Source organism: Herpailurus yagouaroundi, unplaced genomic scaffold (assembly GCF_014898765.1).
Source record: "Herpailurus yagouaroundi ecotype Mexico unplaced genomic scaffold, PumYag 77, whole genome shotgun sequence".
Lineage (NCBI taxonomy): Eukaryota > Metazoa > Chordata > Mammalia > Carnivora > Felidae > Herpailurus > Herpailurus yagouaroundi.
Window position 1 is genome coordinate 93,728,185 of NW_024412388.1, and position 14,015 is coordinate 93,742,199.

Sequence of the window (14,015 nt, forward strand, 5' to 3'; positions counted from 1 at the left end):
CTTTTTTTTTTTTTTTTTTTTTTTTTTTTGGTTAGTCTAGCTAAGGGCTTGTCAATTTTGTTAATCTTTTCAAAGAATCAACTTTTGATTTTATTGATTCTCTATTGTTTTCCTTTTCTCTATTTTATTTATCTCCCCTCTAATCTCTATTACTTCCTTCTGCTAAAATTTGTTTTTCTTTTTTCTAGTTCCTCAAGGCATAAAGTTAGGTTATTACTTTGAGGACTTTATTCTTCTTCTTTTAAATTTTTATTTACTTATGGGGCACCTGGGTGGCTCAGTCAGTTAAGTTGGCTCAGTCTGACTTCAGCTCAGGTCATGATCTCACAGTCCATGAGTTTGAGCTCACATTGGGCTCTATGTCGACAGCTCAGAGCCTGGAGCCTGCTTTGGATTCTGTGTCTCCCTTTCTCTCTGCCCCTTCCTCACTTGTACTCTCTCTCTCTCAAAAATAAACAAACATTAAAACATTAAAAAAAAAAAGTTTTATTTATTTTGAGAGGGGAGGGGCAGAGAGAGAGGAAAGAGAGAATCCCAAGCAGGCTCCATGCTGTCAACACAGAGCCCAAATCAGGGCCCAATCTCATAGACTGTGAGATCATGACCTGAGCCAAGATCAAGAGTTGGATGCTTAACCAACTGACCCATCCAGGCACCCCTTTTCTTTTTTAATGTAAGCATTTACAGGCATAAATTTCCCCTGAGCACTGCTTTTGCTGTATCTCATCAATTTGGAATGTTGTATGCTTTGGTATGTTGTTCATTTTTATTAGTTTCTAGGTATTTTCTAATTTCCCTTGTGATTTCCTCTTTGACCCACTGGTTATTTAAGAGTGTGTTAATTTCTACACATTTGTGAATTTTCCAATTTTCCCTCTGTTATTAATTTCTAGCTTCATCCCATTATGGTCAGAGAAGACACTTCATGTGATTTCAATTTTTTAAAATGTATTGAGATTTGTTTTGGGTCCTAATATATAGTCTATCCTGAAAAATGTGTATTCTGCTATTGTTGAAGTGTTCTTTTTTTTGTTAGTATCACTTTATTTACATATTTGTATTCAGATATTGTTAGTATTCACATATTCACAAAACAAGTTACAAACACTTGGAATACTATCACTGACCTGAGGGCCTAAGAAAACAACTTCCTCTAAAAAGACTGATACAGGCACCTCTGGGTAAAAAAAAAAATAAGTTGCACTGGGGCACCTGTGTGGCTCAGTTGGTTGAGTGACCGACTTCAGCTCAAGTCATGATCTCGCAGCTTGTGGGTTCAAGCCCTGCATCAGGCTCTGTGCTGAAAGCTTGGAGCCTGGAGCCTGCTTTGGATTCTCTGTCTCCCTCTCTCTCTGTCCCTAACCTACTCACATTCTGTCTCTGTCTCAAAAATAAACAAACATTAAAAAAAAATTTTTTTTTAAAAAGGTGCATCCACCAAAGCAACAAAATTGTTGGAGTATTCTACAGATGTCTGTTAGGTCTAGTGTTGTTCAAGTACTTTGTATCCTTATGGATCTTCTGTTTAGATGTTTTATCCATTATAGTAGGTAGGGCATTGAAGTCTCCAACTATCATTTCTCCCTTCAACTCTGCCAATGTTTGCTTCATAGATTTTGGGGTTCTACTGTTTGGTGCTTATTTATAGATATTTTAAAATATATTAAAAAAAACTTTTTTTAACTTTTATGTTTATTTTTAAGAGAGAGAGAGACAAACAGAGTGCAAGTGGGGGAGGGACAGAGAGAGAGGAAGACACGGAATCCAAAGCAGACTTTAGGCTCTGAGCTGTCAGCACACAGCCTGATGTGGGGCTGGAACCCATGAACCCTGAGATCACAACCTAAGCCGAAGTCGGACACTTAACTGACTGAGCCACCCAGGCGCCCCTTAAAAAATTTTTTTTTTAATCTTTACTTATTTTTGAGAGAGAGAAGTGTGTGAGAGGGAGAGGGACAGAGAGAGGGAGACACAGAATCTGAAGCAGGTTCCAGGCTCCGAGCTATCAGCACAGGGCCCAACACAGGGCTTGAACTCACAAACCATGAGATCATGACCTGAGGTGAAGTTGGATGCTTAACTGACTGTGCCACTCAGGTGCCCCTATATTTTTAAGTTTCTTTATTTTGAAAGAGAGAGCATAATCAGGAAAGGGGCAGAGAAAGAAAGACAGAGAGAGAGAGAGAGAGAGAGAGAGAGAATGAATCCCAAGCAGGCTCTGCACTGTGAGCACAGACCCCAACACAGGGCCCAAACCCACCAACGGTAAGATCATGACCTGAGCCAAAATCAAGAGTTAGACACTTAACCACTGAGGCACACAGGTGCCCCTTATATGTATTTTTAACAATAATTTTTCTGCTTCATTCTTAATATTTGGTTGAAAACAAAAAAATTTATTGAACGTTTAAAACTACCTCTTCATTTCTTCTAAGTGGCATAATATATAAGATAAAATTTATCATCTCCTTCATAATACAATTTCCTTTCTAAAACACCACAGAAAAATAATTTAGAACTCTAAAGACTTGGATAAAAATGGCGCCTGGGTGGCTCAGTAGGTTAAGCATCCGACTTCGGCTCAGGTCATCATCTCACAGTTCATGAGTTTGAGCCCCATGTTGGGCTCTGTGCTGATAGCTCGGAGCCTAGAGCATGCTTCGGATTCTGTGTCTCCCTCTCTCTCTGCCCCTCCCCTGCTCAAACTCTGTCTCTCTCGTTCAAAAATAAATAAACATTAAAAAAGAAAGACTTGGATAAAAGTATTTTCTATTACAAATGTCATTTCTGAGGTGCCTGGGTGGTTCAGTCAGTTAAGCATCCGACTTTGGCTCAGGTCATGATTTCACAGTTCATGAGTTTGAGCCTCGTGTCAGGCTCTGTGCTGACAGCCCAAAGCCTGGAGGCTGCTTCGGATTCTGTGTCTCCCTCTCTCTCTGCTCCTCCCCTGCTCACTCTATGTCTCTCCTTCTCTCAAAAATAAAAAATAAAAAAATTTTTTAAATGTCATTTCTTGTTCATTACATCTAATTAGTAAAATATAGAGCATATCAAGCTACCCACATTTAATGTGAGTTCAATTACTTGAGTCTTGAAATATGTAAGATTAATGTAAACTGTGGTATTTTAGATTGTTAATAAATTCACCTGTTAAAAATTCTCCAAAATACATGACAACTAAAGATACCATATATCCTTAAGGGAGAAAATGACTTAATAAGTCGATATTCTCTTACCTACTCTCAAATATTAAAAAATTCCATTTACATTTACTCAAGCAAACACTATTATTTCTTACAAAGAGAACAACTCTAAAAGACACTAGATGTATTAAATAATACCTCATTTTTTTCTTGCTTAGCTGGTCCTGGATTCTGTGCTCCATTTGCAGGTTCTTTTTCTGAAACTGAACTCTGGCCCAGGACTTCACTGCTTATAGGCCGCTGTGCCTCAACAGGTGTATCACTTCTTCCAGAAAAGTGCAAAAAACAAAAAGGAAGAGGTGGGAGTGAAGGAAAAGATATTTTAGAGAAATTTTAATTAAAACAATGACTATTTAGTCTAAATGTTTACCAAATGTCCAAAAATAGATTTTTTAATTTTCCTTTCTTAAGTGTATATATAAGGTGTTTTTTTTTTTTTAATAGAATATGCCTATAATGGAAGAGCACTGGATTATTAAGCCAGGAGGGTAGGGGGTCCAGTCTAAAACAAGATTTGTGGTCTTTGGAAAATCACTTACATTCTCTGTGGCTCAGCTTCATCTATAAACTGAACTGAATAATAAGCTGGATGACCTAATGCCTAAATTCTCTTTATGAATCTTAATGTGTGATTCTGTTACCCAAACATTAATTTTTCCCCTCCAATATGTTTCAACAAAAATTTAAGAACTGTTTATTAAAAGGCTTTCTTTGGTTTATTTGCACTTAACATAAAAGCTAAACATACATGTTTCCAATATTTTTAATGTATACTAGTTAGTAAGCTTAACATCTCTGTCAGGTTGTTCCTAATATTCTTCTAAACACTAGCAATTTCTACTTTTTGTAGTTATTCTGTTCAAAATTTTTAATAACTAACATCATCCAAAAATGATGAATACCTCAGACACTTACACAGATAACCTGTTGGCACAAGGCACCATGGGAACATATACAAAAGTAAAATGACCTCTGCCTTGAAGGAATTTGATTATGAGAGGGCTTCATAATGGCCTCTCCAGGCAGAGTATGTAATACATAACAAATTACAGTTGTAGAGGTCAGGAAGCGGAGCTAAATAGTCATCTTCATAAAGGCACCATTGGTCAGAAGCTTTCTAACTGATAAGTACCTCAACATACATATATACACATGCGCCCAGAAGAGGAAGGAGAAAGACTTGAAGAAGTTTTCAGGACCAATCTCTGCCGTAACCTGCTAATGCCCATAAGAAGCCCAATTTTATGCCCACAAGATAGATTTAATAAGAGTTATTAACTATATATAAAATAAAATGACCTTCATAATGTAACATTTAATTTTGCAATCTATACATTTCCATATGTATTGTCTCATTTAACTTGCACACTAACTTGTGAAATAGGTTGTAACTCTCATTTCACAGATGACGAATAAAGTGATTTTCCTAAAATTGCATAGCCAGTAAATAAAGGATTTCAATCTAGATTGTCAGGTTCCAAATCCAATGCTGATTCATTCCTGAGATGTTTTTGGGTTGGGTTTTTTTTTGTTTGTTTGTTTTTTGTTTGTTTGTTTGTTTGTTTGCCATTTAATTTTGAGACCATTACACTGAATAGCCAAAGCTCATATTTTTTTCAACGGATTTTTCTTCCTTTTTTGTTTGGAGTTTGTTTATATTTGAGTGAAAAACTATCTTTACAAAACCCACACTCTCTTATAAACCCTTCTTTTGTGTTTTATCTTCTTGTTCACCATAGTAATTCCATCACTGTATCCCCGGAATGCAGCATGACACTAGCACAGAGTAGACACTCAAAATATTTTTAAACAAATACTGACTTCAAATGTATATCACCACAAATAAGAGGTTTCTTCAAGTGGCATCTTCAAGATAATTGTGTAATAATCTTACCAATATTTCTAAATTACACCTAAAATATTTTTAAGTTTATTTATTTTGAGACAGAGGCAGAGGGGGAGAGAGAGAGGCAGACAGGGAGAAAGAAGCAGAAGGGGAGAGAGAAAGAGGCAGAGGGGGAGAGAGAAAGAGAGAGAGAATGAGAGAGAGAGAAGGAGAGAGAGAGAGAAAGAGAATGAATATTCCAAGCAGGCTCCACACTATAATAAGCACAGAGCCGGATGCAGGGCTCAAACTCACAAATCGTGAGATCATTACCTGACCCAAAATCAAGAGCTGGGCACTTAACTAACTGAGCCACCCAGGTACCCCACACCTAAGATAATTTTAAAAACAAGGTTAACTTTTTCCAAAGTAAATTTTTATACTTTATTCACAGCACAGTAGCTTACCTATAGCATGCTATTAGCAGCCCTTTTGACATACTGTCTTTAACAGGAGTATGACACTCAGAAGGGGAGAAATCTGTATTTACTAAGCACCATGCACATGCTTGCCACTCTGCTAGGAACTTTATCTCACTTTGCAAGTCAACACCCTATTTTATACAGATGATCACTTAGGCTCAGAGAGACTAAGTAATAACGGTCCCAAGGTCACACAACTAGTAAATGGCAAAGCTCTTGCTCAAGTCCAAGTCTGACTCCAAAGACCATTCATTATTCCACACTGCTTTGCCTCTTAAGTCTTCCAATTTCACAGGCATGACAGATATTTTCTTGGTTATGCTACTGCTCAGCTAGTAACACATGTATTACTCACATTTTAATATGTCACATTTTACCTCTCTACTTATTCTATAATGGTCTAGTAGCTTATACTCCACTTCTTTCTGTCTTTAGTCATTCCTCAATTTCTACTGCTCCTTTACATAGGCAACAGCACATGTAGAGTCAGAATTGGCTAGATTTTTGTGTCTCTTTTCTTTAGAAGGACCATTCCTTTGGGGGAACGCGAACTGGTACAGCCACTCTGGGAAACAGTATGGAGGTTCCTCAAAAAACTAAAAATAGAGCTGCCCTACGAGCCAGCAATTGCACTACTAGGTATTTATCCAAGGGATACAGTTGTGCTGTTTTGAAGGGACACATGCACCCCCATGTTGATAGCACCACTATCAACAATAGCCAAAGTATGGAAAGAACACAAATGTCCATCGATGGATGAATGGATAAAGAAGATGTGGTGTGTATATATATATATGTGTATATATATATACACACATATATATATATATATGTGTGTATATATATATATGTGTGTGTATATATATATACACACACACATATATATATATATATATACACACACACACACACAATGGAGTATTACTCGGCAATCAAATAGAATGAAATCTTGCCATTTGCAACTACGTGGATGGAACTAGAGGGTATTATGCTAAGTGAAATTAGTCAGAGAAAGACAAGTATCATATGACTTTACTCATATGAGGACTTTAAGAGAAAAAACAAATGAACATAAGGGAAGGGAAACAAAAATAATATAAAAACAGGGAGGGGGACAAAGCATAAGAGACTCATAAATATGGAGAACAAACAGAGGGTTACTGGAGAGGAAGGGGGATGGGCTAAATGCATAAGGGGCATTAAGGAATCTACTCCTGAAATCATTGTTGCACTATATGCTAATTTGGATGTAAATTAAAAAAAAAAATTAAGAAAAAAAGAAAGACAATCCCTTTGGTGAACAAGTCCAAACATTATACTGACGAAGAAGTTCCAATCATCTTACATACCCAGAAGAATATCAACAGTTCTCCTCAGAAGAATATCAACAGTCCCTTAGAATTGAAGCCCAACATACCAGACAATGAAAATTTTCTTTAAAGAGATTGGAAAGTCCAAGAAAAGTTTAAGATAGTCTCTACCAATGTTCAAGACTCTATTCCTTTGGGATTTAGATAATAGGATCCTTCGATATTAAGTTATACTCATCCATTTTCATTACTAGATACATCTCTATCTTTCAAGTAGAGCAATAAGATGACTCTTAAGTCACCCTACGCTTGGAGTGCCTGGGTAGCTCAGTCAGTTAAGCATCCAACTCTTGATTTCAGCTTAGGTCATGATCTCGTGGTTTATGAGTTTGAGTCCCGTGTCAGGCTCTGTGTGCTGACAGTGCAGAGCCTGCTTTAGATTCTCTTTCTTCCTCTCTCTCTGCCTCTTCCCTACTCATAGTATCATACTTCATAGTATCAACTCTGAGTATAGGAAACCAGCCATATGTCCCAGTGGTTTTCCTAGAAAGTGAGGGAAGAACTTTTCTAACTCTTGAAATAAAGAACCGCTAACCAGGAAATTATTATTTCATGCCAAGTTTGAAAGAAAAACTGAGTGCTGGCTTTAACCCTTATTTCCTTCATGTATATTAAGAGTTACTAGAGGGATGCTTGGGTGGCTGAGTCGGTTAAGCATCTGACTCAAGCTCAGGTCATATCTCATAGTTCGTGAGTTTGAGCCCTGCATCGGGCTCTGCACTGACACTGTGGAGCCTGCTTGGGATTCTTTCTCTCTCCCTCTCTCTCTGCCCCTTCCTATTTGCTCTCTCTCAAACTAAATAAATAAACTTAAAAAAAAAAAAAGAGTTACTAGAAAAAATAATCAGAGTGGAAATAATCAGAGATTTTTACACACACACATTCAATACTATTTACTATTCAGTACTATTCATATAGGAGAAAAAAGTGGAAATAATCTGCTATCCTATGATGAGGAATTAGGTAAAATTATGATACAGTCATACAGTGGAATACTGCATACATCATTAATCATTTATCCCAATAAATGTTTAAAAATACGAGAAAGTATTCAAGATCAAATTTTAAAAAGCAAATTATGTGAATATATATAGTACATTCCCAATCTTTAAAAATGTATTCACAGAAAAAAGACATCATCGAAGTGTGAGATTACATGGGATTTTAATTCTCATATTTATACTCTCCTGTATTTTCCAAAATGTCTTCAATGCACATCCACTGCCTTAATAATAAGCAAAATAATAATACAGGATATAAAAATAAAGATTCTCATTGATAATTTTAAGTATCAAAATTTATTTTAGAAATGCTTTATAAAGTTTAAGGACTAACTTTCAACTAAAGGGACTTGAACATTTTTTTTTTTTTAATTTTTTTTTTTCAACGTTTATTTATTTTTTTTGGGACAGAGAGAGACAGAGCATGAATGGGGGAGGGGCAGAGAGAGAGGGAGACACAGAATCCGAAACAGGCTCCAGGCTCTGAGCCATCAGCGCAGAGCCTGACGCGGGGCTCGAACTCACGGACCGTGAGATCGTGACCTGGCTGAAGTCGGACGCTTAACCGACTGCGCCACCCAGGCGCCCCATGGACTTGAACATTAAACACACACACACAATCTCACACGCTGAATAATTTCTAATTTTTATGAGGAAATACTTACCGTTCAGGGGATTCTTCATAAATACTGTGACATTCTGTATTCTCAAGCATGAGACTTCTACTGAGGTTTTGTACCCCTGGATAATGAAAGTTAGCAAAGGAGTGTGACATTGGAGACGTTTTGTTTCCAAGGTCTGAGATTCTCTTATCATGACTGGTTAGGCCACAAGTGAGGCCATCTAAAGCAGGATTCAGAGAGCGGGTCATATAGGCATCAGCTGATTGAGGCCTTCTCATTGGAGACGATGGATAGGGAGAAAGTTTGCTGATAAGAGGAGTCAAAAGATCAGCGTATGCAGCTTTTGTAGGTTTCAGAAGTTTGTCAACATGAATATTAAGCATTTTCTGTTCAAAAGCACAAGAGAAGACAGAAGATGGGAGATTCTGAAGCCATGACAATAAACTCAGATCCAAGTCATCACAACCATTACCACATAAAAGGTCAATGCCAAGAAGTACTTCACTTTCTGTAATTTCTTCTCCAGTTGCTTTACTTTGACAAAATTCTACACAGCATTCATAAAGTAGGCCCTTCATTACAAGCTGAAATAAACGATTGTTACTTGCTTTAAACCCAGCCTCACTTAGCTTCCTATCAGCAGGGATGAATTCTGCAACCATGACACAAGCCTCTTCAAAACAGTGAACTCGTGCAGTGCTTGGATTCCAGTCCTTAAATTCAGCATGATTGGTCAGACGAGGCAAAGTCAAAAGTAAACAGAGCTTGCTGTAATCATCCTTAGAAGGACAGTACTCTTCTAGGGCATGCAAACATTGCACAGCTTCTTGCATGGTAAATTCCAGCTGTAAGAAAAATATAAGTGATCACTACAAAGAAAGATGCTGTGAGATATGAAAACAAGAGTATTTTAATCAAATACATTTAATCAAATGTTTTATAAAATATTTTATAAAATGTTTTAAAAAATATTTAATCAAATATTTTATAAGCTTTCATAAACTTTAATTGCAAAAGGATAAACTCTAGTGTCACAGAGTACTCATATAATTTGCAGGCTATGTAACAACTCTAAAGTCAGGAGCTAAAATGTTTTTTCACTATTAAAATAAAAATATGAAATAATTTGGTTACTTAGCAAATTAAACTCTTACTATAAGAATAGTGTTCGGGGCACCTGGGTGGCTCAGTCAGTTAAGCGTCCGACTTCAACTCAGGTAATGATCTCACAGTTTGTGGGTTCGACCCTGTGTCTCCCAGGCCTGGAGCCTGCTTCAGATTCTGTGTCTCCCTTTCTCTCTCTCTGCCCTTCCCCCACTTGTGCTCCCTCTCTCTCTCTCAAAAATAAGTAAACATTAAAAAAAAGATATAAAAAAAAATAGTGTTCTAGGGATGCCTGGGTGCTGGGTGGCTCAGTCAGTTAAGCACATACTCTTGGTTTCAGCTCAGGTCACGATCTCACAGTTCGTGGGATGGAGCCCTGAGTCAGGCTCCGTGCTGTCAGCGGATTCTCTCTCTCTCTCTCTCTGCCCCTCCTCCACTAGCACTCTTTCTCTCTCAAAATAAATAAGTAAACATTTTTTTTAAATATTGTTCTAGTTCAGGCTTTGGACTATCATTCTCAAATGTATACTTTTTTAAGGTCAAGAATAATTGAGCACTCTAGAAATGAAAACTGAAGCATGCCAATATTCAATGGTTTATGAAGCTTGCTATCACTCCAGCTTACCCAAAAAGCAAAAAGAGTCATTCTTAAACTTGCTGTAGGAGAAATTTGTGTGGGGAAAGAAAGCAAACTGGGGTGGTGGGGGAGGGCGGGGAACTCTACAGTTTACAGTTCATTTGCTACAAAAATAGTATGTGGGGTGCCTGGGTGACTCAGTCAGTTAAATGTTTGACTCTTGATTTTAGCTTAGGTCATGATCTCATGGTCATGAGATTGAGTCCCACGTTGGGCTCCATGACAGGTGTGGAGCCTGCTTAATATTCTCTCTCCGCCCCCATCCTTTGTCCCTCCCTGACTCATGCTCTCTCTCTCTCTCTCAAAGACAAAAGAAAACAAAACAAAACAAAAAACCTAGTATGAAGACAGAACAAAGAAAGCTTAGCTGAGAGAAAAATTACAGTAATTTGTATACTGAATATTATCTTAAATCATAAGCTTTTAATGATGTAAGGAATCTCAGAGTTTATGGAATTCACCTTTCTTTAGCTTACATATGGGAAAAGTTAGGGAGCAGATTTAACTAAAGTAATTCAGTTGGTTAATGACAAAGACAAAGTAAAAATTAAGTCTTTTGACTTACAGTGTTCTTTTCAAATTTAAGTGTCACTGTGGGGGCGACTGGGTGACTCAGTGGGTTAAGCATCCGACTTCAGCTCAGGTCATGACCTAACAGCTGGAGTTTGAGCCCTGCATCAGGCTCTGTGCTGACAGCTCAGAGCGTGGAGCCTGTTTCAGATTTCTGTGTGTGTGTCTCTCTCCCCCCCGCCCCCACTCATGTTCTGTCACTCTCTCTCAAAAATAAACATTAATAAATTTCAAAAATTAATAAATAAAATAACCATTACTGTCTGGCAAACATTTCTCTTACTATATATGAAAGTTCTCATTGTAATATCTTTTGAGTTTATTTCAATGAACACTTACTTACTGGCACTTAATAAGTTTCCTTGGTTTGGGATATAACAATACTATAATTAAAGCTTTAAAAATAACTCTCTAATCAAAAAAACCCTTAGTATCCTTAAATTTGAATTGTCATAAAGACACACATATTTTATCAAAAACCACCTCTGTTGTTGTACTGATCATTGGGGTATTGTATGTAAGCGATTAATCACTGGATTCTATACCTGAAACTAATATTACACTGTAAGTTAACTAACTGGAATTTAAATAAAAACTTGGAGGGAAAAAAAAAACACTTCTGGATCAATGTAAATACTAAAAAAACAAAACGAGGAAGTAAACATAATCCACTTCTGGAATAAAAAAACAAGCAATGATGTAGAATCTTCAAGTCAAACATCTACTGTAATCTAAATCACCTTAAACAGGAAAAGCACACACTCTCCAACCAGCCAGCCATTCATTTATCGTCTGTGTCTAAATCTTGGAACAAGTTCAAAAGCATTATAGATTGAAAGTACTCCAGCTGCAAAAGAATAGATCTTATTCCATCCCAGCTCATAAAAACTTTGAAAACTCATGATACTAATCTTTTGTTTTAGTAAATAAAATACTTATGACTGAAACAAGACTATAGCGCAAACCTTCAGGAATAAAAATCTTACATGCTGGGGCTCATCTTCTGCTGACATTGCATTATTAACACACAAGGCTTCTAAAAACTTCTGCTTCAGGATAATATAACGAAACCTGTGAAAAACAAAATACAAAACATTAAAATGATTAAAAAGCCGAGTTACGACAAAGTCAAAGATTAGAAATGAAACCCAGGTTCTTAGAGCAAAACAGACCAAGTTTGTCTTAAAGGGCTAATTATTCCTCTAAAAAAAGATTTTTAAGAAAAATTAATTTTCCAATGTCTCATAAATCAAATGCCCTTATAAGTTACTATAACCACCTTTGCTTTCAAAAAATTATTTTTTTAATGTTTATTTTTGAGAGAGCAAGTGTGTGTACACACACACACACACACACACACACACACACACACACACAGAGGCAAGCTGGGGAGGGGCAGAGAGAGAGGAGGACAGAGGATCCAAAGTGGGGTCTGTGCTGACAGCAGAGAACTCAAGGTGGGGCTTGAACTAACAAATCATGACCTGAGCCGAAGTTGGATACATAATGAACTGAGCCACCCAGATGGCCCTGCTTTCAAAAAATTCTTAAAATTTGGGGCACTTGGAGCATCTGACTCTTGATTTTGGCCTAGGTCATGATCTCGCAATTCATGAGTCTGAGTTCTATGTCAGGCTCCGCACTGACAGTGCGGAGACTGCTTGGGATTCTCTCTCTCCCTCTGCCCCTCCCCTGCTCTCTCTCTCTCAAAAATAAATAAACTTTTAAAAAATTCTTAAAATTCTTAAATTACTATTTTTTTAAAATTTTGTTTTAACATTTGTTCATTTTTTTGAGAGATGGAGACAGAGCATGAGTGGGGGAGAGGTAGAGAGAGAGAGAGAGACAGAATCTGGAGCAGGCTCCAGGCTCTGAGCTGTCAGCACAGAGCCCAATGTGGGACTTGAACCCACAGACTGCAAGATGACCTAAGCTGAAGCTTAACCAACTGAGTCACCCAGGCGCCCCAAAATTCTTAAAATTCTTAAAAGCTTATCACATTGGAGCCACAATTAAAATAATCTCAGTAAGTAAATACAATTTAGTACTCGAAGGATTTCGATTTCCAATATTAATTCTAACCAAAAGCCAAGTTTTATGAAAGATGAAAATTATAATCTAATATGAAATCAAAATCCTTTACATTCAAAATGTCTTGTTTTATTATGTTTTGTTTTATTATTTTGCATTTTATTCAAAATATGTCCTTTTTTCTTTTCAAACATGAGAAAAGTCTAATAAAAATCAGGCTGAAAGAGTAGGAAGAAATGAACATTTCTGAAGTCATAAAATAATCATAAACTTTAAAGCTTTTTAACAGAGATTTTTCAGGGAGAGGTCTACTTGACTTGCCTAAGAATAAAAAATTCTGGATGCTTTAAGCACCTTAAAGAAAAATTATTTTTAAGGACTGAAAGAAAATGAAACTTTAGTCATTCTTTCAACCATTGTTACCGTAGCAAATGTATGTCCAATAAAGCAAAATACTTGCCTTCAAAAAGAGGGTCATCTAATAAGCTGTATGAAATATGTACACTGTTTCAGCAAAGTCTCAAAGGAATGTGAAAACAATTCTATCAGAAGGGGTGGAAAGTATAAGGCAAGTTTTATAAGAGCTGACTCTCAGAAGATGATCAGGTGTGTGCTGTATAAAGGTAGGAGATGGTGAAAGGAATACTATTCCAATAAATGAAGAATGTGCAAAAGCAAACAGGTATCAAATAGCACCAGTGGTATGAACAGATGATCAAAAAACAATATAAGGTTGTACTTCCATTGATGGTAGAGTCACTTGTTATCTGGCTAACCTTTCTACAGATAAAATGATAAACCGTAGATAAAATTTTAAAAGTAACTATTTGAAAGCAATGAAGAACAACAAAAAGCTGGTACAACTAGAGGGAAGTCAATCTTTGGCGACGGGGGTGGGGGGGAAGTTTGCGGGGGTGGGGAGGGTGGGGGGGTGGGGGCAGGGATAAAACACCTTTGGAGTGAGATTCAAGGGTATAAGGTCTTCCAGCTGGGGGCACTCTCCAGTCAACACAATGTGAGCTAAAACTCAAGTAGAAAGCTACAGTTTCACTTTCTTAAAAAGTCAGCAAAAAGTTTGGTACTGCAAGAGTAGCTGAAAAGCAGGAGGACATCCAAACACAAAGGAAGCCATAATGAAAAATACACCAAAATCTACTGTACAAAGTCAG

General features: G+C 37.0%; 1 protein-coding gene across 10 annotated transcripts in view; it reads right to left on the minus strand.

The window, feature by feature from the left end:
* WDR47 (WD repeat domain 47) overlaps positions 1–14,015 on the minus strand; it is a 69,431-nt gene that overhangs the window by 32,097 nt on the left and 23,319 nt on the right. For 4 of the 10 annotated variants that reach the window (XM_040471184.1, XM_040471183.1, XM_040471187.1 and 1 more), the window contains 3 exons: positions 11,781–11,886; positions 8,547–9,349; positions 3,342–3,468 (listed from right to left, as the gene is read on the minus strand). In XM_040471184.1, coding sequence (XP_040327118.1) covers positions 3,342–3,468; positions 8,547–9,349; positions 11,781–11,886 — 1,036 coding nt within the window. Of the gene's footprint in view, positions 1–3,341; positions 3,469–8,546; positions 9,350–10,810; positions 10,897–11,780; positions 11,887–14,015 lie in introns of those variants that run through there. The other 6 variants (XM_040471189.1, XM_040471192.1, XM_040471188.1 and 3 more) reach the window with 4 other exon arrangements.